The 20,786-nt window shown below is 31.9% G+C and overlaps 4 protein-coding genes across 5 annotated transcripts; all 4 read right to left on the bottom strand.

Moving 5' to 3' along the window:
* Positions 1–172: 172 nt before the first annotated feature.
* On the bottom strand, positions 173–2,043 carry LOC133802262 (cyclic phosphodiesterase-like). 2 transcript variants are annotated; one of them, XM_062240532.1, is made up of 3 exons: positions 1,619–2,043; positions 1,388–1,442; positions 173–590 (listed from the first exon to the last, which is right to left on the bottom strand). In XM_062240532.1, exons 1-3 carry the CDS (start codon positions 1,961–1,963, stop codon positions 385–387), a joined length of 606 nt encoding a protein of 201 aa, XP_062096516.1. In that variant the 5' UTR covers positions 1,964–2,043; the 3' UTR covers positions 173–384. The 2 variants fall into 2 exon arrangements, with proteins under 2 accessions (XP_062096516.1, XP_062096517.1); XM_062240533.1 differs by having other exon boundaries at positions 173–557.
* An 837-nt stretch (positions 2,044–2,880) lies between these two features.
* Positions 2,881–5,196, bottom strand: LOC133802261 (cyclic phosphodiesterase-like). The gene is made up of 3 exons (XM_062240531.1): positions 4,569–5,196; positions 3,927–3,981; positions 2,881–3,333 (listed from the first exon to the last, which is right to left on the bottom strand). Exons 1-3 carry the CDS (start codon positions 4,959–4,961, stop codon positions 3,128–3,130), a joined length of 654 nt encoding a protein of 217 aa, XP_062096515.1. The 5' UTR covers positions 4,962–5,196; the 3' UTR covers positions 2,881–3,127.
* A 2,077-nt stretch (positions 5,197–7,273) lies between these two features.
* LOC133800976 (oil body-associated protein 2B-like) lies at positions 7,274–9,437 on the bottom strand. Its single transcript, XM_062239096.1, has 3 exons — positions 8,806–9,437; positions 8,619–8,701; positions 7,274–7,752 (listed from the first exon to the last, which is right to left on the bottom strand). The coding sequence occupies exons 1-3, from the start codon at positions 9,089–9,091 to the stop codon at positions 7,390–7,392; spliced, it is 732 nt and encodes a 243-aa protein (XP_062095080.1). The 5' UTR covers positions 9,092–9,437; the 3' UTR covers positions 7,274–7,389.
* A 4,861-nt stretch (positions 9,438–14,298) lies between these two features.
* Positions 14,299–18,330, bottom strand: LOC133799298 (protein NRT1/ PTR FAMILY 4.5-like). Its single transcript, XM_062237315.1, has 5 exons — positions 18,231–18,330; positions 17,888–18,105; positions 16,730–17,173; positions 15,899–16,026; positions 14,299–15,187 (listed from the first exon to the last, which is right to left on the bottom strand). Exons 1-5 carry the CDS (start codon positions 18,328–18,330, stop codon positions 14,299–14,301), a joined length of 1,779 nt encoding a protein of 592 aa, XP_062093299.1.
* Positions 18,331–20,786: the final 2,456 nt, after the last annotated feature.

The following is a 20,786-nucleotide window of genomic DNA, read 5'->3' as shown; positions in this document are numbered from 1 at the left end:
AGGTGTGATTTTATCATAACGACCATTTAATGCTCAAATTTCTTCCTTCAATTATTAAAAATTATGTGTATTAATGTGAGATTAAGTTTACACATACAAGGCGAAATTCATAGTGGTGAAATCAAGGATTACCATTGATATGATAGATTAGTTTAGTTTAGTGAATAATAAATTGATATAAATAGAAGTTTTTCTTCTTCATCCTAGAATGGTTTAGGTCTTTGAATGCCTAGGCGAGGTGGGATAATCGCCTCAACCCCATCTTATTACATTTTCTGGCTTCGCCTCTGGTTATAGAGAAAATTCGTCTACAACTTAACAAAAAGATCACATAAGGTTAAGTTTTGTGACAACAACAAAAAAGGTATTGTAGTAAGATAAGATCTACTTGGGTTGAAGGCTGCATTCGGCAATCTTTTCCCAAGACTTGAGAGTTTTGTCTTCTGGGTCTGTTTTGTACAATGCAAGGCGAGTTATAGGGAAGCTCAGGCCACTAAGGCTGTCATCAAGAATGTTAGCTCTCTCTTCTGCCTTTTTCATCTCATTCTCTGTCAAATCTGCGTAGAGGATGCTTAAATGTGGCATGTATGCTACGAGAAATGAAAATGAAAAGAAAATGTTATCACAAAATGAGAAAAGATAACAGTTCTGCCTTATCGAACACCAAAAAAGACTTTCTGCTATTGAATATAGAGTGTGGTTATTTGTCATCTTAAGGTACCCAACACCAACACCACGTGAATAAGGTACCTAACACCACATGAGGTGGCTCATTATGGTTGGTTAGCGATATGACATAATACTTGTTAAATTCTACTATGTGGGGCCAGATATTGGATTGCACCAATAACGGTACGACACATTCTTGTATTGTTGAGCACCAGTACCTCTGTGTGAGCAATTTAGTTTTGTAAAACTCCGTAATCAAAGACAATAATATTGGATTTAAGTAATCATGTATGCTTTCGAAAAAAACTAATTTGTTTCAGAAGACACTTTTCTAACTCTGTCAAAGTTCCTAGAAGAACTGCAGTAAAAATTAAAAGATCATAAAAAATTTCTTAAGCTTCACTAAAGGTCAGCATCAAATGCTAATATATTGAAACAGCAGCTCAATTCTTCATGAGCTAACTTGGAAGGTTGAAATCAATGGTCAGAAAACCATAGAATTAAACCCCATCAACTAAGGTCGCCTTAGTTCATGCCAAGCTCCAAAATTCAAGAACACTTGTGTGATTGTGATTCTAACTAAAGTCTCAGCATCATTTACTTCTCTAGAAACAAGATGTTTGTAATCAATCTTTCAATTTTCACTCAATATTTAGCTAAAGCAATCAAGAATTCAAGATTATTTCCTTCAAAAATGGGAACAGAAAACATGACTTACGTGTTGATCTCTTGTAACCAAAATGTCCAGAGCAATGTGAACAAGCTTCAGCTAGCTAAACAAAGAGAAGAAAATTGATATTAAAATGAGTACTGCCTTTTATCAAACACCTTGCAAACATCTCCAACACCAAACTCAAACAAACACCCATTAAGCCAAAAACACACAAGATCATGTACTGGTTGAGCCAAAATCATAACAACAATGAAAGAAAAAAGTGTTCTTTTTTACCTCAGTGGTTGGGTGAATGAGAAGGTATAAACAAGTCCCTGTAGCCAGACGATCAATGGTAGCATTAAAAGCTTTGAGACCCTCACAAGCTGATCTGAACTTGTTGAGAGCATCCTCAGGAGTCAAACTTATGGCTTTAACGACGGTGGCGTGGGGCTCGAACTGGGGTCCGCCGAACTCAGCTCGAAGACCCTCCATGAGCTTCTTCAGCCTGGTCACCACCTCATCAGGTGGAATTGCCCACACCGAATACGCCTCCTTCTCCACTAGCTCTTCTGGGATCGTTTCTGGGTCTGCGGTCGCCATGAATATTGATAGGAGGAAAAGTTCATCTTTTCTACTCATTTATATAATATATAGTAATATTCTCATACAGTAACTTCACTTTAATCACTGTTGGTGGACTTCATTATTCTCGACCTGATTTCTGTATTGGTGGGCTCTTCATAATAACAGTTGATTTTATTTGATGATCTTGTATATTAATGTATATTATAGATATTTAGAGTATATTATAGATATTTAAAAAATTTATAATTATTTATAGGACAAAAATTTAGGTTTACACATTATTTTCCACTAGCATACTAAAATTGCAATGCGTGCAACAACACGTTTGAATTTAATTTTTTGGTACTATAAATTATTTGAAATTTTCTGAAAATTTGACCGATGCTCTAAATAGCTACAATATATAAGCATAAAAAAAATCACGCCAAAAATCGAGAATGCTAAAATTTAAATAGAAGTCTATATATATTTTGGGTGGAGAAATTGGTTTTTTTTTTATATAAATATATATTAAATATATACATACATATATACAAAAATACATATACATATATACATCCTTATAAACATAATTAATAGCCTCCTTGATGTCTAGTCGAGCAGAGCTTGACTCGAACCACTCGCTACAGAGCATGATAAGTTAGCTCCTATTTTTCAAGTACTAAACTTAAATTTATACATAAACCCTTCTATTTTGAGAGTCCAACTAAAACTACAAAATCACTAATAATAATAATAATAAAAGAACAAATGTTTTTGTGTGAGGATATAGTTTCTATTGTGTTTGGGCAAATGGTTTTCATAGGATATGTGATTGCATTGCACAGTTTGATTGAGTTGATATCCATAGTTGAAATGGTTGATTTTCTAATTTGATGGGTTGTTCTGTTCAATTGATTTGGTTGATATGCAAAATTGTTTTAATACATTAAAATTTCGCTCTTGGTGCACAAAAATTCTTTTGGATAACATTAACTGGAATCGTCTTAATCTGATTGACCCTTCAAAAGATTGACATTATTACAACTATGCATAAATTACAACTTCATGAAACATCTCAAAACATCAAACACCATGCCAAAAACCAGCATCAAGAGAGTCTATCATGAAGTGTAATTTGTACCTAACTCAACAGAAAGATCAGATATGGTTGGTTTAAGTTTACAGTTATTACAACTTGCAAGCCATGGCAATAAAGAAAAGGTATTATGAGAAGAACTACTTGTGTTCGAGGTTGCACTCGGCAATCTTTTCCCAAGACTTGAGAGTTTTGTCTTCTGTGTCTGTTTTGTACAATGCGAGGCGAGTTACAGGGAAGCTCAGGCCGCTTAGGCTGTCATCAAGAATGTTAGCTTTCTCTTGAGCCTTTTTCTTCTCCTCCTCTGTCAAATCGGCGTAGAGGATGCTCAAATGCGGCATGTATGCTACAAGAAATGAAAATGCTTATAAAGTGTTATCACTAGATGAGAAGAGAAACAGTTGTTCCTTATCTAACACCGAAACTTTCGGTATTGAGTATGAACAGGCACCATTGTGTGTGCAATTTAGTTCTGCAAAACTCCAGAACCAAAGACAATATATTGGATCCAAGTTAAAAGTCTGGGGGTTGAGTGTAATCAAAATTTAGAGTAAAATTAACTATAGATATGTTTTTATTTTTTCAACTCTGTCCAAGTTCCTAAAAGTGAAGTAGAAATCAAAAGAGCATGAAAATTTCTTAAACAAACAAAGCCAATATAGCTAACAGGTCAGCTGATCTATTGTCAATACAAGCCAACAATGAACAAAATTCAATCAAGACACAACATTCACACAAATGCTAATAAACTCAAACAGAAGCTAGATTTAAAATCTGAGGACTTGACTAGACATGCAAAGTTCCAAAAAGTTAGAAGACAATGTGATTCTATCTAACATATGCAAAGTTTTCTATACTATCTTCCCATTTTTATTCACTATGTAGCTAAAGCAATCAATATTATTTCCTTCAGAAATGGAAACAGCAAACATGACTTACGTGTTGAGCTCTTGTAACCAAAATGACCAGTGCAATGTGAACAAGCTTCCACTACCTAGAAAAAGAGAAGAAAATGACATTTCATCATATATAATATAACAGCCCACCATAGTCAAATACCCATTTAGCCAACAAAAAAAAGACAAGGTGTGCAAGTAATTGAGGTCCCAAAAATTGGGATCACAATAAGTTCACACAACACATTGATTCTAAAATGAGTACTGCCTCTTATCAAACACCTTGCAAACAATCTTCAACACCAAACTCAAAACACACATGATGTCTAACAACAATGAAAGAAAAAAGCGAACAAGCTTCCATTATCTAAACAAGGGAAGAATAATGATATTAATCATATATGATAGAACAGCCCACCATAACTGCTTTGACTTTCAGCAGAGATGGAGAATTCAAGAAAAATTTTAGTTCACCTATATGCCCATTTTGATGCTTTACACAAAGTTAAGTCCTTTATAAGGTCTAAAAGAAACTCAGGTCCCAAGAATTGGGATCACAACAAATTGATTTTAGAAAGACTGTATCAAAATGAGTACTGCCACTTATCAAACACCTTGCAAACAATCTGCAACACCAAACTCAAATACACACTTGAAAGAAAGAAAGAAAACTGTTCTTTTTCACCTCAGTGGTTGGGTTAAGGAGAAGGTAAACACACTGGTAAAAGAAAGTCCCTGTAGCCACACGGTCAACGGTAGCATTATAAGCTTTGAGACCCTCACAAGCTGTTCTGAACTTGTTGATAGCATCCTCAGGAGTCAAACTTATGGCCCCAACGACGGTGATGTGGGGTTCGAACTGGGGTCCACCGAACTCAGCTCGAAGACCCTCCATAAGCTTCTTCACCCTGGTCACCACCGCATCCGGTGGAATTGCCCACACCGAATACACCTCCCTCTGCACTAGCTCTTCTGGGATCGGTTCTGGGGTCGCCATGAAAATAGATAAGAGGAAAAGAGAGAAACCCAGTAGTCCAAAAAGGCCAAAGAATCTAATGACGTAGAGATTGTGAAACATTCATGCGAATCGGAGATGGGAAATTGAGCTGAGTCCGAAAAGAACCCATCCTTGTGATTGGCTTCAAAGCTAATATTTAATGATTGGGTTTTGGTTTATAAATATAATAATAACAATGATTGGGATGTGGAGAAGAAGATGATGAAGACGAAGAAGAAGGGAAAGGTTGAAGATGGTTTAAGCGATTCTCCAGAGTCGAAGGGAGAAGCTTCGGTAATGGCTGGCACACACCACGTGGCACGTGGGACACGTATTGGTACATATATTTATACGTATTATAATAGATTTTAATGTTTAGAATAATACCACCTTTTTTAATTATTGTGATATAAATATAAAATATTTAGAATAATACCACCCAATTAAATTCATTTGTCACTAGATAAAGTTACGTTCGATTCCAATACTATTTGTTTATATTTAAGAAATATTACGCTTTAGATTTTTTTTTTTTAAAAAAAACAAATCACATTTTGTTATTATTAGTTTTGTTTTGTTTTGTTTATTTAATTTAATAAATATTTTTATCTTCAAAGTTTTATTAAGTTATACTTTATTTGATTTTTAATTGTAAAAATTAATCAGATATAAATTAAAATATTTAATTATTAAAAATTGATGGTATTTTGGTTTTATTTGAAATTTCTTTTGACTAAATTTGAATTTAGGGACCATCTTTTTATTATTTTAAAAAATTAAGAGGGTCTTTTTAGATTATTTTTTTAATGTGAGTATCGATCTTAGAATTTCGATCAAAGACAAATGGAACTTTTTTAATCTTAGAAATTAGATAGTTATAAATGTTGCCGATTATTACTTATCACTAATTCTCAAGTTTTCAAGCTTAGAGTAATTTTTAACTATATATTATATATCGTAAGCATTATTACTTGTCACCAATGTTCAAGTTTTCAAGCTTAAAGTAATTTTAAATTATATATTATATACCGTAGTCAAGTATACAATATTTGAATATATTTATTATAACATTATTTTTTAAAGATACCCAAAATTTTGCCAGAGAAAAACGGTGAGTTGTCCGGAATGATTTAGTGGGCAACACTGGTTCCAACGGGGCCACCCACTCGTCGAACGGTGGTCTAAATTAGCCAGAAAACGGAGTCAAAGTTTTGACGACTAAACTTTGACACCTCCGTAAATGTGCGTCTTAACTCTGATGGCCTTGGGATTTTGGGGATGGGGTTGTCGCCGACCACTAGTGCTCCAGCTTTGGCACGTGCCGGAAATGGTGGCCGACGATGGTTGGGTCCGGTGTCCTTGTCGTGGCTTACAAAAAAAAAAGGAAAGAAAAGAAAAAGAAGAAGAAGAGTCGAGGAGGGAGAAGAAAAGGAAAAAAAAATTGAATATATATTTTTTTAAAAAAAAATAAGTAGGTCTCACCACATATATATAATTTAATATTTTTTTTTCTTTCAAGTCTCAAATTTTACATTATTAACCTACAATATTTAAATATATTTATTATAAAATCCGCACTTATTTAATATCACGTAAAACAATAACAATACATATTTTAGTTTGAATTCTAAACTTTGACTAAAGCAAGGGAAAAAGATAATAAGTTTAATATCGAAGTATCCCGCCGGAAACATACTGTGAAGCGGGTTATACTTAATGTCTTTATTTTAAAATTTGACTAAACCACAGGGAAACAAAAAATAATCTTAATTATCAAAGTACATCACCGGAGGAGTTCTTTATTTTCTGTATTCTTGTTTATGTATATTGACGGGGGTGTACTTAATCTTTTGTTTAAAGTGGCAAGTTCTACACTTATCGCTTAAAGGGCCATTTTAATTTATAAACATTAATTTCTAAATTTTCAAGTTTACAATCTCATTTTCGAACTTACAATTTTTTGGTATCAGAGCCCTAAAAACACAACTGACAAACCCATATTTGGCAACTCTATTTTTTATAAAAAAAAAAAAAAGCTTAGATAACAAACATGAACATGTATTATAGGTGGAAAAAATTAAATTTATTGTCAATTTTCTACTACATTCTTTCAAGCTAATGGTGGTTTTTTTTTTATATAAATATTATGGTATTTAGTGTTGTTTTATTCTTGTTATTAACGCCTATTGAGCATGAAGAGTCATTATATATCTTTTGGTCTTCACGTCCACCTTATAATCTATGCCCGTTTTCTTGATAAGTAAAAAGAATTATTATTAGGGAAAGTAGAGATTCACAAATCATATATTGCATGATATATTTGTCATCTGTCAATGAGTTAATAATACTTGACAACCAAAGATTATTTAAGCATATTATTCAAATATTTTCAAGCCTAAAATATTTCAACTTAATATATATATATATATGTTTTAAACTCCAACGTCCAAACTAAACTAACTAAAGATTATTTAAGCATATTTATATATATATATATATATGTATATGATTAGATGAGCTTGATCTGAGTGGGTTGAATATCAATGGCGAAACCCTTATTGGCATGTTGCTTCCAGTAGTCGGCCTGAGGATTGATCCACTCAGACTCGGCGATGTCCACTCTCGACCCTCTCAGTGCCTCCGTCGACATGTTGTACTTACCATCTCTTTCCACCACCAGCTCCGGCCTCACTATTCCGGGGCTCACCGCCTGGGGCGACATCATCAGCGCTGGTGCACCCATTGGAAGCGGGTCACCTCTATCGGTTTGCCATGTGCACCAGAATTTGCCATAAGTTTTGGCCATATTTTCCAGCTCTGATTTTCCTAACATTTCTGGAACACGTGGAGTCGCCCACAGCCCTGATTTCACCTGCATATATATCCATGCACATACACATATATATATAATATTTGAAGACCCCTTTTTATGTTTTCTAACATTATTATATATATATATATAATCTTTTCAAAAAAAAGAAATCAATTATATAATAAAGAATATTAACTTATAAAATAAGAAAAGTCTTCTAACCCATTGAATTTGAGATCTAATGGTTAAAAACGTAACCATTACTAACTCAATATCTCTTCTATAATATCTTTTCTATATAATATATGTGGGTATATAACGAATTTTTTTCTTTTTATTAAGAGTAGATTATAAATATAATCTAAACTTAAATAAATAAATAATTAACATAAAATATTTTATTACAATAATTATTTAAAAATAATAAAAATCATACATAAAACCATACAACTAAATATAATAAAATCATACATTTTAAAAACCATACATTTTTTAACTTAAATAAAATTTAATTAAATTTAAACTTAATATTATATTAAATATATAATATATAATATTTTGTTCTCACAACTAAATTTAAAAACTAATAAAACAAAATATAAATTTAAATAAAATTAATTAATTAAGTATATATATGTTTTAAAAAAATAATAACCCAATTTTTATTAAAATTATTAAAAATATTTACGGACTTTACAACTAAAAAGGGAGCACATTTATATTAATAGTATGAGGTGAAAAAATACTCTTTTTTGTAAAAATAGAAAAAGATAGACAAAAAATTATTTGCTTGAGATAAAAAAATTGTGAAAATTATTCATGACACAATTAATATCGACTTGATTTTATAAGTATAAAAAGCTTATTAAAAAATATATTACAACTATATATAAATCTATGCATGTGTATATAAATATATTTATAACCTCGTAAGCATGGGAGTGCCAAAGCTTTTGTTCCTGAGGAGGCAAATTCTCAAACACCCTATCCGAAACGATGTACTCCACTCCTGTAATTATTAAAACGACAGACTTTACAACCACAAACGACATAGTTCAAAACGACAGCGTTCTATTCTTCTCTGTTTTAACTTATAATAATATCATATAGTACCGATGAGGTGGGCGGATATGTCGTCGGAATCGTAGACGGCGCACTGGAGGAAGTCCTGGTTGAGGCGGCTGGCGTAGTGATGGGTCTCGATCTGACGTGTCATGTCGTGGCTGTAGAGGGCGAAGCTGCACACGTGTTGGTTCATCTGCTTCACCGGCTTCAGCGACTGTATCATCTCGGCTCCGGCGTCCAACACGTGCTGTTCCACTGTCATCGCCTTTCCCGGCGGTATGTGCTTCGCCGAACCCGCCGGCATCGGAGACGGTGACTTGTCACTCGAGGCCATTATTAAGTTAATCTAAGTAAAAAAAAAACGACGTCGTATATGTAAAGATAGCTTCGACTACTACATGTGAGTGTTTTATAAGGAGAGGAAGGGTGGGCTCGGAGATGACGTGGAGGGTTGTGAGAGCTCCACGTAAGTTGAGTGGACATGCATGAGGAGATGACGTGGCTGACACGTATCAACTTTAGGCTGACAAATGGTGAAAATTGCTTACACTTGGGCTTGCTTTGTTGCGCCACTAATTTTCTTTATTTTTTTTATTTAATTATTTAAATTAGTAATAAAGAAAGATGTCATTTTGGGTTTTGGTAAGATGGCTTTTATTTGATATATATTTATTTAATCTTACAATTCCTTTAACAAAGTTTTATTCGTTTATTTAAACCCTCCTTATATATAATAGTGATTTTTGTAGTGCTTAATCCATGTACAATATATTGTTTAATTATTTTTAAAAATAGATATTATTTCATTATTAAAATGTGTGTTTTACGATGAACACTACTCTACATAATTAATAATTAAGCAAAACAAAAAATCTTACCAATTTATTTACAGGTCTATTTCTAGTTTTTTTTTACATAAATATCACAAAGAAAGAAAATAGTGGTGTGTACTGCTATTTTTAAATATGACTGATACATAAGCGATTATATTTATATTAATGTTGTCGGAGAAGACCAATGAGATATACTTTTACATTTTTATTTTGTATGGCAACACCGTTTCCTAAACTATATCATTTTATTTTTACTTATGTTATATGTATGATAAAAATGAATGATAAAAACTCTCATTATATAGCTATTAAGAAAAAGGCAACAAAACTAATTTTTCATGTGGGACAAATTTTGAAGAATTTATTTTAAAGCATTTCTTTAAGTCATAAATTGTAAATTATATAATTGTCTTATTTAATTTTTTTTATGTTGTAATTATATATATATATATCTCTTCTATATAATAAATGTGTTAGATAACAGAAATTCTTGATTTTAACAGTTTTTTATTTTTTTAATGTTAACTTTAATGGAATATTCTTATATTTAACATAATATTCTTATACTTAACGGTAGTTTGTAAACACTTAAACTTAAATAAAATAAAATAAATAATTATAAAAATTAAAATAAGATATTTTTGAGATATTTTACAATGATAATTATTTAAAAATAATAAATAATTAAACAAATTAAAATATGACATTTTTCAGATATTTTACAATGATAATTATTTTAAAATAATAAATAATTAAATAAATTAAAGTAAAATATTTTACAATAATAATTATTTAAAAATAATAAAATCATACGTTTTATAACTTAAATAAAATTTAAACTCACTTAATAAAATAATATCATATTAAATATATAATATAATTTGCTGTCAATTAACAACAAATTACTTTTAAAAAAAACTAGCAAAAAATTTAAATTTAAAATCCACATATAAAATGTGGTTCTCACTCCCAAATTAAAAAACTAGAACAAACATAAATTTAAACAAAAATAAATAAATTATTTAATTAAAATAAGATATTTATTTAAATTTATATGACATTAATATAAATTTAATAAAAGTAATTAATAAATTCTATAAATAAAAGTAAGTAAACTTGCCTTGCAAGTTAATTGTATCTAGTATATATATACATACTAATAGGGAAGGCACATGCATTGCACGTGTGTTTATTTCAATATTATTATAATTATAATGAGCAAGAAGTTGAAATGAAATGTTAAAACTAAGGTTCTTATATACATTCATAGTTTCTTATGATTTCAAGTGACAAAAAGATAAATTTAAGATGATTATAGTAAGAAACATGTTTATAATTAAGAAAGTCAAACATTTCTATTGTTGACAAAAGGCAACATGTGAGGATGAGATATTGGTACTGAAAGCTATTATAGGTAGAAGGTGAGACATCTCTATAGACCAAAAGATATTTACATGAAAATATGAGATGCTGATGTTGTTAGAGCTATATAGTGCATCCACTATATATTTACATGTTGATGGTTTAAGCTTAATGCTATATTTCTTTTTCGAGCAGAGAAATGACTCATGACATTTTGGATATATCTTCATTGCCATCCTAAAATTAAATAAGGAATATTAGAAACGTGTGTAATGTGTGTAAGTATAGGTATATAATAGGCAATAGATGGAAGTATGTGCCTCATTTATTTGTTGGAGAAGTTGAGTTGTAGAACAGTTGAGAAACTGATTTGCAATAGAGCTAAAAATAGTCGCGGGTAAACATGAAAAAATTTAAGTTTTATAAATGATAAATAAAAATGAATATATACATAGAAAATAAATACATCAGAATCACGTAGAATCATGTGCTGATGTTTTTTCGATGTATGTTGTAAAACACGTTCACCAAAATTTTCAGAGACAATGACCTTAGTTGTAATCCAATATAGTTGAAAATATTATATTATTTTATAATATAATGTAATGTTATTTTATTTTATAATATAATGTTTTTGGTTAAATAAACGTGACAAAGATTGATACATATTGTAACATATAAATGATAATTATAATATTTAGATATATGTGAATATCCAAATATGTAACATATTTGGTGTTACAAATTCAGTTACAAATTTGTAACTTCCAAATATTGCACATTATTGTGTAGATTTGTAGTTACACAATTTTGAGTTAAGTTTCTTAAAGCCATAAGTGAAACGGTTGTTAGATGTATGATTTTAACTCTAATAATGTGTTTGAGGGTTACAAAATCAATTAGGAGTAGATTGGAACCGTTTGGAAAAACAACACAATTTTGTGTGCTGAAATTGGCCAGTGGCCGCGGCCAGGAGTTTTGGTGGCCGCAGCTTGGGGAACAAAGACCAGTGGCCGTGGCCACGGCCACAGAGGCAGACTGACCAATTTTTCAGTTTTTTCCAACCTTTTTTAACAGCTCCAAAAACAAAAATAATTCACAAATCTCATTTTTAATTCCATAAATATCCAATTAATCATTGGTAATAGCCATTGGGGTTGGTAGAATTTGAAATTCAAATGGTGTCTCAAAACTCTATAAATAGGAGTTTATTGCTCACTTGTAAGACATAATTTTTCTATCCATTAGAGCACTTGGCTATAAAACACTTAGAGGTTTGATAATTCCAAAAAGATATTTCCAAAAAATTGTGAAAGATCATTTAGTGCTTGAGTTATAGGGAAATAAGTTTTTGGACAAATGTTTCAACCTTGTTCAAGTTGGTGATCCCCAACACTTTTCACTTTGGTTGTGTGAGTAAGAGTTTCTTGTTTTTGTTCTTACATTTTCTACTATTGCTTTTATTCTTATTCCTCTTGTCTTATTTACTTCTATTTCTTGTTTAAGAGTTGTAATCTTTCATTTCTTTTGTTACAAACTTTTTTACTTTATTTGTATCTTTTTGTTAGAGTTGTATTTCTCCATTTTTTTCTAATTTTTCTCTTATTTATTTGTATTTTTCAGTTATAGAGTCAATCTTATTTATTTGTATTATTTTATCTTGAGTTATAACAATTCTTACTATTTTCGATCTATTGAAATAATATATATTTTCCTGACGAAGAAATCAACCAAAAACCTTGTCGTCCAACCGAGTCTTTATCACCACCCCAATCACATCAAATATAATGCTCATTGGAGAGGCGAACAACGCGAAGTAATTCAATGAACATGGATATCAAATAAAAATGAAGGTGATGTGGTATTTGAGAGATCGGTTGAGATCTTGTTTCGAATATATAACCCTTGATATGTATTTTAAGGTAAAGTTATTTGCTCATTCAATAGATATGTACATATAGGGGTGAATATTTGATCCGAAAAACCCGCAACCCAAAACTTAACTTTTTTTTTTTAAACCCGTCGAATTCGAGTGAAATTCGATCCGAACTCGATATAGTTTGGGCCGGGTTCGGATTTTGAAATTAAAGACACTCGGATTCGGGTTACATCCGAACCCGAACATAATTAAAATAAAATTACAATTGCTCAATTATAAAAAATTAACATTACCAAACTAACAACAAAGTTAAAAAAACATGTGAAAAGTAAAAAAAAAAAAATGATATTTTGAAATTTTTTTACCAAGGCCCAAAGGCAATTTTTTAACTAATCCCACCTGAAACCCGACCAAACCCAAAACCCGAAATCACTCCAAATCCTAAAAATTTCAGACTAGATTCAGTACGAACAAAACCCGAACCTAATGCACCCGACCCGTGTGCACCCCTAGATATATATTTATATAATGCATATTTTTCATTTCACTTTTTATACAATATATGTTTTATGTTTTTAACCAATTCTGAACAATGTTCTTCCATTTAGTTATGAAAGATTTGGAATGTTGGCTCGTAATATTACAGAAACGTTTATATTTATACTTATGTTGTTGGAGAGGACTTTTGATATAAATTTACTTTTGATTTTCTTATTAAATAATTGTTTTCCACACTATCTCATTTTCTTTTTACTTAAATGATAAAAATGGTTGAAAAATTTATAATGAAAACTCTCATTATATAACTCTTAAGAAAATTACAAGAGAACTAATTTTTTAATGTGGGACAAATTTTGAAGTATTTCTATTTAAGTCATAAATTGCAAATTAATATATAATGTTCTTATTTAATTTTTGTTTTATGTTTTAATTATATTTTATTTATAATTTAACTATATAAATGTCCTTTTTCTTTGATTTTGTCGTTTTTTCCGAAATAGTGTTGTTTACCGTAACGATGTCGTTTTCTGAAATAATATCGGTCTCTAATCAAATGCTTTGTTTTCACGAAATGTTGTCGTATTTTTGGAATATTGTCGTTTTAAAAAAATATTCTCTTCTCGAAATGCTGTCGTATTTTGGGAATATTATCGTTTTTCGAAATGTTGTGGTTTTTGTGAAATGATTTCGTTATAATCGAAATCTTATCGTTTTCTTGTAATTTGTTGATTATAGTCATATGAAGATTGAAAAACAACACTATATATATAGTTTACTCATGGCAATTAAGTAAAGCTTTTTTCTACACAATCACAAATATGCAACTTAAGAATAAAACGTACGTACAAGACAACCGTACGATCAACACTAGTATAACTAATTGTTGTAAATAAAAAAAAAAAATCTTTACTAATTAAAGATTAAACTCACTCATATATTAATTAACCATAAATTTTCTTTCTTCTTTCAATTTTTTTGCTCATCACTATATACCTTGCTCTTCTGTTCATTCTCATTGGTGGGACTAGTATTGAGCTGAACCCTATATTTGTACCTCTTAGCAACAAACAAATAGATGGAGAAATTAATCAAGCTCATAATCGAAAGTAACCAATAGAAGAGATTCAAATGGTTGATGTTGATATTATTCCCGGCCAACCAGCCTCCACTTCTAGTACTCCCCTTAGTAGCACTATTAACGATCTTCACCAAAACCGTGCTACAAAAGTACCCTAAAGCCATGGAAGTCCAAAGAAAGCAAGTTGAGAAAGATTTGAGAGCCTTCGGAGCCTCAGAGTAGAAAAACTCGAGCAACCCTACGTAGGTAAACATGTCGGCTATCCCAAATATGAAGTACTGAAACGAGAGCCAGAAAATGCTGATAGGTAGGGCTTGGACTTGAGGGATGGCCTCAAGCAAGCCATTGTCTCGAGCGACCGCCTTTCGCTTTACTTCTAGGATGGCTGCGACCGCCATGGAAATGGCGGACAGAATGAGGCCTACGCCTATGCGCTGGAGGTGTGTGATGCCTGTGGGGACGCCAGTTAGGCGGCGTAGGAAGGGCATGGCGAGGCGGTCGTAGATGGGGATGATGATGATGAGGAAGATGACAGGAAGGATGGCGAGTGAGGCTGGTGGGATTTTAAAGGATGATGATATGACACTTCTGTCCATTGTTTGAGCTTGGCCAATGGAGAAGGTTTGGAGTTGAGCTAGGCAGAGTGTCATGATTATGGTGCAGCCGAAGATTGGGAGCATCCCGAGGAGGGTCTTGGCATTCTCCACTTGTGTTACTCTACTTAGTCTCCATGGAGAAGTAGTATTTTCTTGGATTATTGCTGCTTTGTCTAAACACCTATATATGATTCATGAAGATGTCATTTGTTTTGGTTATTTAGAAAAAAAAAAAGTAAGGAATGGAGAGCATATGTTTAAATTATATATATCTCAATATTTCAAGCTTCTCTTATTGTTTTGTAAAAATAACTTTATCAATATAGTGTATCTAATTTTTCTACTTTCTCTCTATCTCATGACTTTAGTGGTAATATAAGAATTTATATGTTTATAAGTTATATTTAATGTAAATATATATATATATTGGGAGCGATTATAATTCATCTACTTTTTTAATAATACTGGTGCAGCCAGTTTGTGTTTTCTATGTCTCGATAATTTTTTTTCAAAATTTTTTTTGTATGACAATGTATATTGTATCATTTAAGATATTATTTAAGACACCCTGTAAATTTTTTAAGAAATTATTAATAATTTACAGTACCGAAAACAAGATTTAACTAGTTGACTTTTATATGCGTATACAAAAAAAATAAGCACGCGTGCAATAAATTGTTTGAACCCTGTTTTCGGTATCATAATTTATTAAAAATTTGTAGGATGTTCTAGATAACTACAATGTACATCGTCAGATAAAAAAATTTAGAATTATATTTATCAAAATGCTGAAAATAGAAAAATAATATACCGATGATGATGTCAAAAAATTAGCTCCCGATATATATATATATATATAAATGCAAACAATTATAGTTTATATATAGAACACCTGAAAGCGTTTGTATGAGGGAGGAAGTCAGCTTCGAGAGCAGCTTCTTTGTCCTGGTTAATCTCATAGAGGTCTGATGGGTCCTCAGAAAGGCTAAGATTTCTATTACGAACGGCTGCCACATACACCTGAAAATAAGACAATATCCCAACAGTCAACCCACTGAAATATTTGATACCATAAATATATATATATATAATATTCATACAAGTACTAGTTAAATTATATATAGATATTCTATTGAAGATGGATGATGATCTACCAATATTTCAAATTCTCCGTCAAAAAATAATTCAATTAAGACAAAATAAGCCATTATAATAATCTTAAACATATCTAGACATCTATATATATATTTATATATATATTACTAGAATTTATTATAATAGCACGAGCATATATGGTACATCTCGAGTCACATAGTTTATTTCTTTTTGAAGAAATTATATTTTATATGGTTTTTTTTAATTTGTAAAAATATGGTTTTTTTTAAAAAAAAATTTATTCTATGATTTTTTATAAAGATTTTTATTTTTATAGATTTTTATTTTTTTAATTTTGTATAAAAGTTAGTTTATCATAATTTTACTCTTAATCAAAATTTTCATATTTATTAGTTATTAATTGTGTTTCTTATACTTTATTTTTTTCTTTAATAACATAAAAGTTATATTTACGAAAAACTCTCTTACTTTTTTTCATTAAGTAATAATTAAATGTCTAAAAAATGACATGCGTGACATATTTTGAACACAAAACCCTAGTAAAATTAAAAAAAAAAACTCATCAATATAATTATATTAACTATTAGTTAAAATAAGGATAAATTACCTGAATGATTTGAACCATGGCATTATTTGCTTGAATGGTTTGAAATCGGTAAGTGGGCATTCCGGAGACAAAAACAAAGATAGACAAGAAAACAGCAATGGTTGAGACCCCAAAACCCCAATCCCACCCTTTGTTGTCTTGAATCCAAACAAGGAGTGTCAAGCTAATAGCACCACCAAGGCACAATGCCAGCAACAGCGAGTTGAAGAAACTCGACATCTGCTTTGCCTCTTTCGGGTCTTTCTCCTCGAATTGATCCGCCCCATGTGCTGGCAGACCCGCCTTCACCCCGCCACTGCCACACGCCAACATGTACAGCCCGACGAAAAGAAGCGCCTTATTGCCTCCGGACAGCTCCTCGCATGTGGCGGTTGGATCTGCAAGGTTACATGGCGGTGGCCTCAGCTCGGGCTTTCTAGCTTGGATTGTTAACAGCACCAATCCCTGCATTCATTCTTAGTCTTAGGCTGGCCGCATGTCATATAAACTATAAGGGGCATCAGTGATGCCCAACACCCACAATAAGGTCAAATACTATTATTGAGTCTCACATATTTTAATTTAATAAAAATTATGAAGTATGACTATAACAAACCATAAATTACTAGCTCATGTGGTGTTGGGTACCTTAAGGTGCCAATTAATAACATTATTCAAATAAGCATTGACAGGAACAGAAGGGTCAAAGTGCAAAAAATAAATTAAGGGGGGCAATTATATAATTTTCAAAGAAATTAGTGACTGTTGTATATAAATACTATATAATTTTTTTTTCAAAATTTTGATGGGGACCAAGGTCCCCCTCTCCTTTTATGTAGTTCTGTGTCCCTGAGCATTAATAGTATTGAATACTATTTGATGCGACATCCAGGATGATTGTTGCAATTTAATATTGAATCTGATTCCGTATTAATAATTTACAATAAATTATATATAACTCAACATTAAAATATACCAATCAACATATATATTATATATTGTACCAAATAGTACCTCGCAACAATACTCATTATATCATAATTAAGATTATATAATTAATTATGTGTGTGAGTCTAGACTCACTTTTCTTTATTTTTCAATAAAAACTAATTAATATCTTATGCCAAATAATAAATTGTTTTATTATAATACATATAGAGTGTGTGTTTTCGTAGTTACCATGAATTCAAGGCATGCAGAAATGACAGTGATCTTGAATCTGCCGATGAGAGTGTCTGCCAAAATGGCCATGAGAATTGAGAGAATATAAGAAGTTCCCATGAAATTGGTAAGATGGTTAGCTCCGTCGGCTACTTTGAAGTGTAAGATCGCTACGAAGTACGTAATCAAGTTCACTGACAATGCCAAAGTCGCCACGTTTTCCAATCCAAATGTTCCTATATATAGTAGTTAATGAATAATTAATACATATTATTATTATTATTAAACTAAACATAATTAATAAATAGAAGATTAATCATACTATATATACATAACAAGAAAAAATTAAAAAAAAAGTTACCTAGAATGAGTAAGGAGGCTCTCAATCCTCCATGTTTATACTTCAAAGCTGTTCTTCCCTTCCAATCTACTTTTCCATCAACACACTCAGCTTTCATCATCTCCTGTGTATCGATCCCAATAAATCAATATATATATATATATATAACAAAATATGACACATAAAAATATATGTATGAAGTGAAAATTAATCAATACTACTATATATGCATGTTTACATACCATTATTATATATGTAATGTAGGAAGATAATGAGGAATATTGAGAGAGAAGTGAGATAATTGGTAAAGAGGAAGTTGGAATGTGGTTTGTATATATGATGTGGTACACTATATATATATATATGTATATACATATATGTGGTGACGAGAGAGACCACTTCTCATGAGATATTAATGATACCTTTTTTGATTTCTTTTATATGTCATTATGTGCCACTTTAATTTGCTAGATCAAGATGTGCCGACTTTGATATATGATCAATATCATTCACATAAACAGATTCCCTTTCAATCCAACTATAATACTAGTCAACCCATCATCATAATTATATGTAAAATGATAAATAAAATAGACATGTATTTAAAATAAGTTTTAATTTGTGTACTATTTCATATTTTTATGTATATCTAGCTACTATACTTTCGTCAAATGCGTGTAAGTAACAACTATCGATCCATATATATCACATTTAATAATAATAATAATAATAATAATTATTATTATTATTAAGGGATATTAGCGACGAAACTACCCAAAATATTACGTTTATAGCAATTAAATACTCAAATTATTTTTTTACTGGCGAAAGTACTTTCCATTCATGTTTTATTATAGTTGTTTATTTTGTCGCTAAGTCTACCACGTGACGTCAAATTTGCATATAACTTGGGTACTTTTGTCGTAAATAGCTCATAATTTAGGTACTTTTGTCGCACGTATATCTTAAATTAGGTATTTTCACTGCAAATATTCATTTAATTTAGTATTTTCACCAATGCTATCTCCAAAATTTTGTTCGATGACGTGGCAATCGGATGAGACAGGTGGCAATGCATGGTTAGTAAATGACACATTAATAGTCAATAAATGTGTTGACTAAAGAAGTGCAAAGGTTGGAAGTTGACCTGCGAAGTTGTGATATTACTGGTCAGGAAATTGATTTACCTGGTCAGGAAGTGATTTGCCTGACCAGGTAAGGTTTTTGACCGACCAGTGATATTTCTTGGCCGACTAGTAATGTGTCTTGGCCGACCAGTAATGTGTTTTGGCCGACTAGTCACTTCAGTAATGTGATATAGCCGGCTAGCTACATCGGAGAATATTTTTGTCTGCTTAGGGAGAAGTCTCACCTGACCAGACGCATAGATTGGCCGACCGGTCATCTCAGAGAGGGATTCACCCGACCGGACACGTAGATCAGCTGACCAGTCATCTCACAGATGGGTTTCATCCGAACAATCACTTCAGAAATGGGTTTCATATCCGACCAGCTATGTCAGATTGAGGAGTGTAGCCGACTGGATGTGTCAGAATCTCAGGAGTTAACTACCCAGTGACTTCTTTACAGAATCTCAGTAACAACTTCAACCTGAATCACTAACTATCGCGCGAATCTCTCATATATCCCGAGGTAATAGTTATATTGTTGTAATTTGAATTTGTTTATTACTTTATTAATGAAAGTTGGTTGAAACAACCAAGGACCCGGTCAAAACGCGAGATTTTTCATGTACGATCCATGAGCCTATAAATAAAGAGCTCATTGCATCATTTTAGGGGATCTGATCTTTTTTGGAGACTGAAAAACTCTCTTGTTTTGAGACTTTGGGACTGTTATTTGGGGCATTCTGGGAGCATTTTCTGAAAGCTTAGAGAGAGAAACATTGTACTTTTCTACTTATACTTGAGAAACTCAGTTGACTAAGGTTCATCTGATCTTAAGTATAGGCTACATATATCACAATTCTAAGTGGATTAGGTTATTACCAACAAATTGGGGCTGAACCACTATAAAATTACTTGTGTTATTTATTTTCTATTCAAGGTTTATTGTCGTTTTTGCATCTACTCGCAGTTGGCCAAAATCGCGGTCAACATTTTTGATGCTTTTATTGAGAGCCTGAATAGAAGAAATACAGTACTATCCTACCAATATGGCGCCCAGGAAGCCCGATACATCAAAAGAACCTGTTAGATCAGAAGGTCTTGCACTTTAGAACCCTAACACTGAGCCCAGGGTCTTTCTCGAGGAGACAACTTTAGAGGTCGTACAACTTCAGGAGGCCATGGGGGCTTTCCAAGAAGAGATGATGCAATTCAATGCTCGCCAGGAGTCTTTTGCCGAGGAAATGGCTAGGCAGAAAGCTGCATTCGAGCAGCAGAGATGGGAAATGGATGCTAGAAGCGAAGATATCAGGCGACGGCAGGAGGAGGCCGACCAGCGACATCGCGAGGCAACACTTGCTCTAGAAGCAGCTACTCAGTTGGCCCAGGCCAATGCCCAAACCGCGACACGAGCAGCCTCCCAGGGAGCAAGAAATAATATCGCTGGTCA

Source organism: Humulus lupulus, chromosome 9 (genome assembly GCF_963169125.1).
Source record: "Humulus lupulus chromosome 9, drHumLupu1.1, whole genome shotgun sequence".
Classification (NCBI taxonomy): Eukaryota; Viridiplantae; Streptophyta; class Magnoliopsida; order Rosales; family Cannabaceae; genus Humulus; species Humulus lupulus.
The sequence above is the reverse complement of the archived record's forward strand: the minus strand, read 5'-3'. Positions and strand labels throughout refer to the sequence as shown.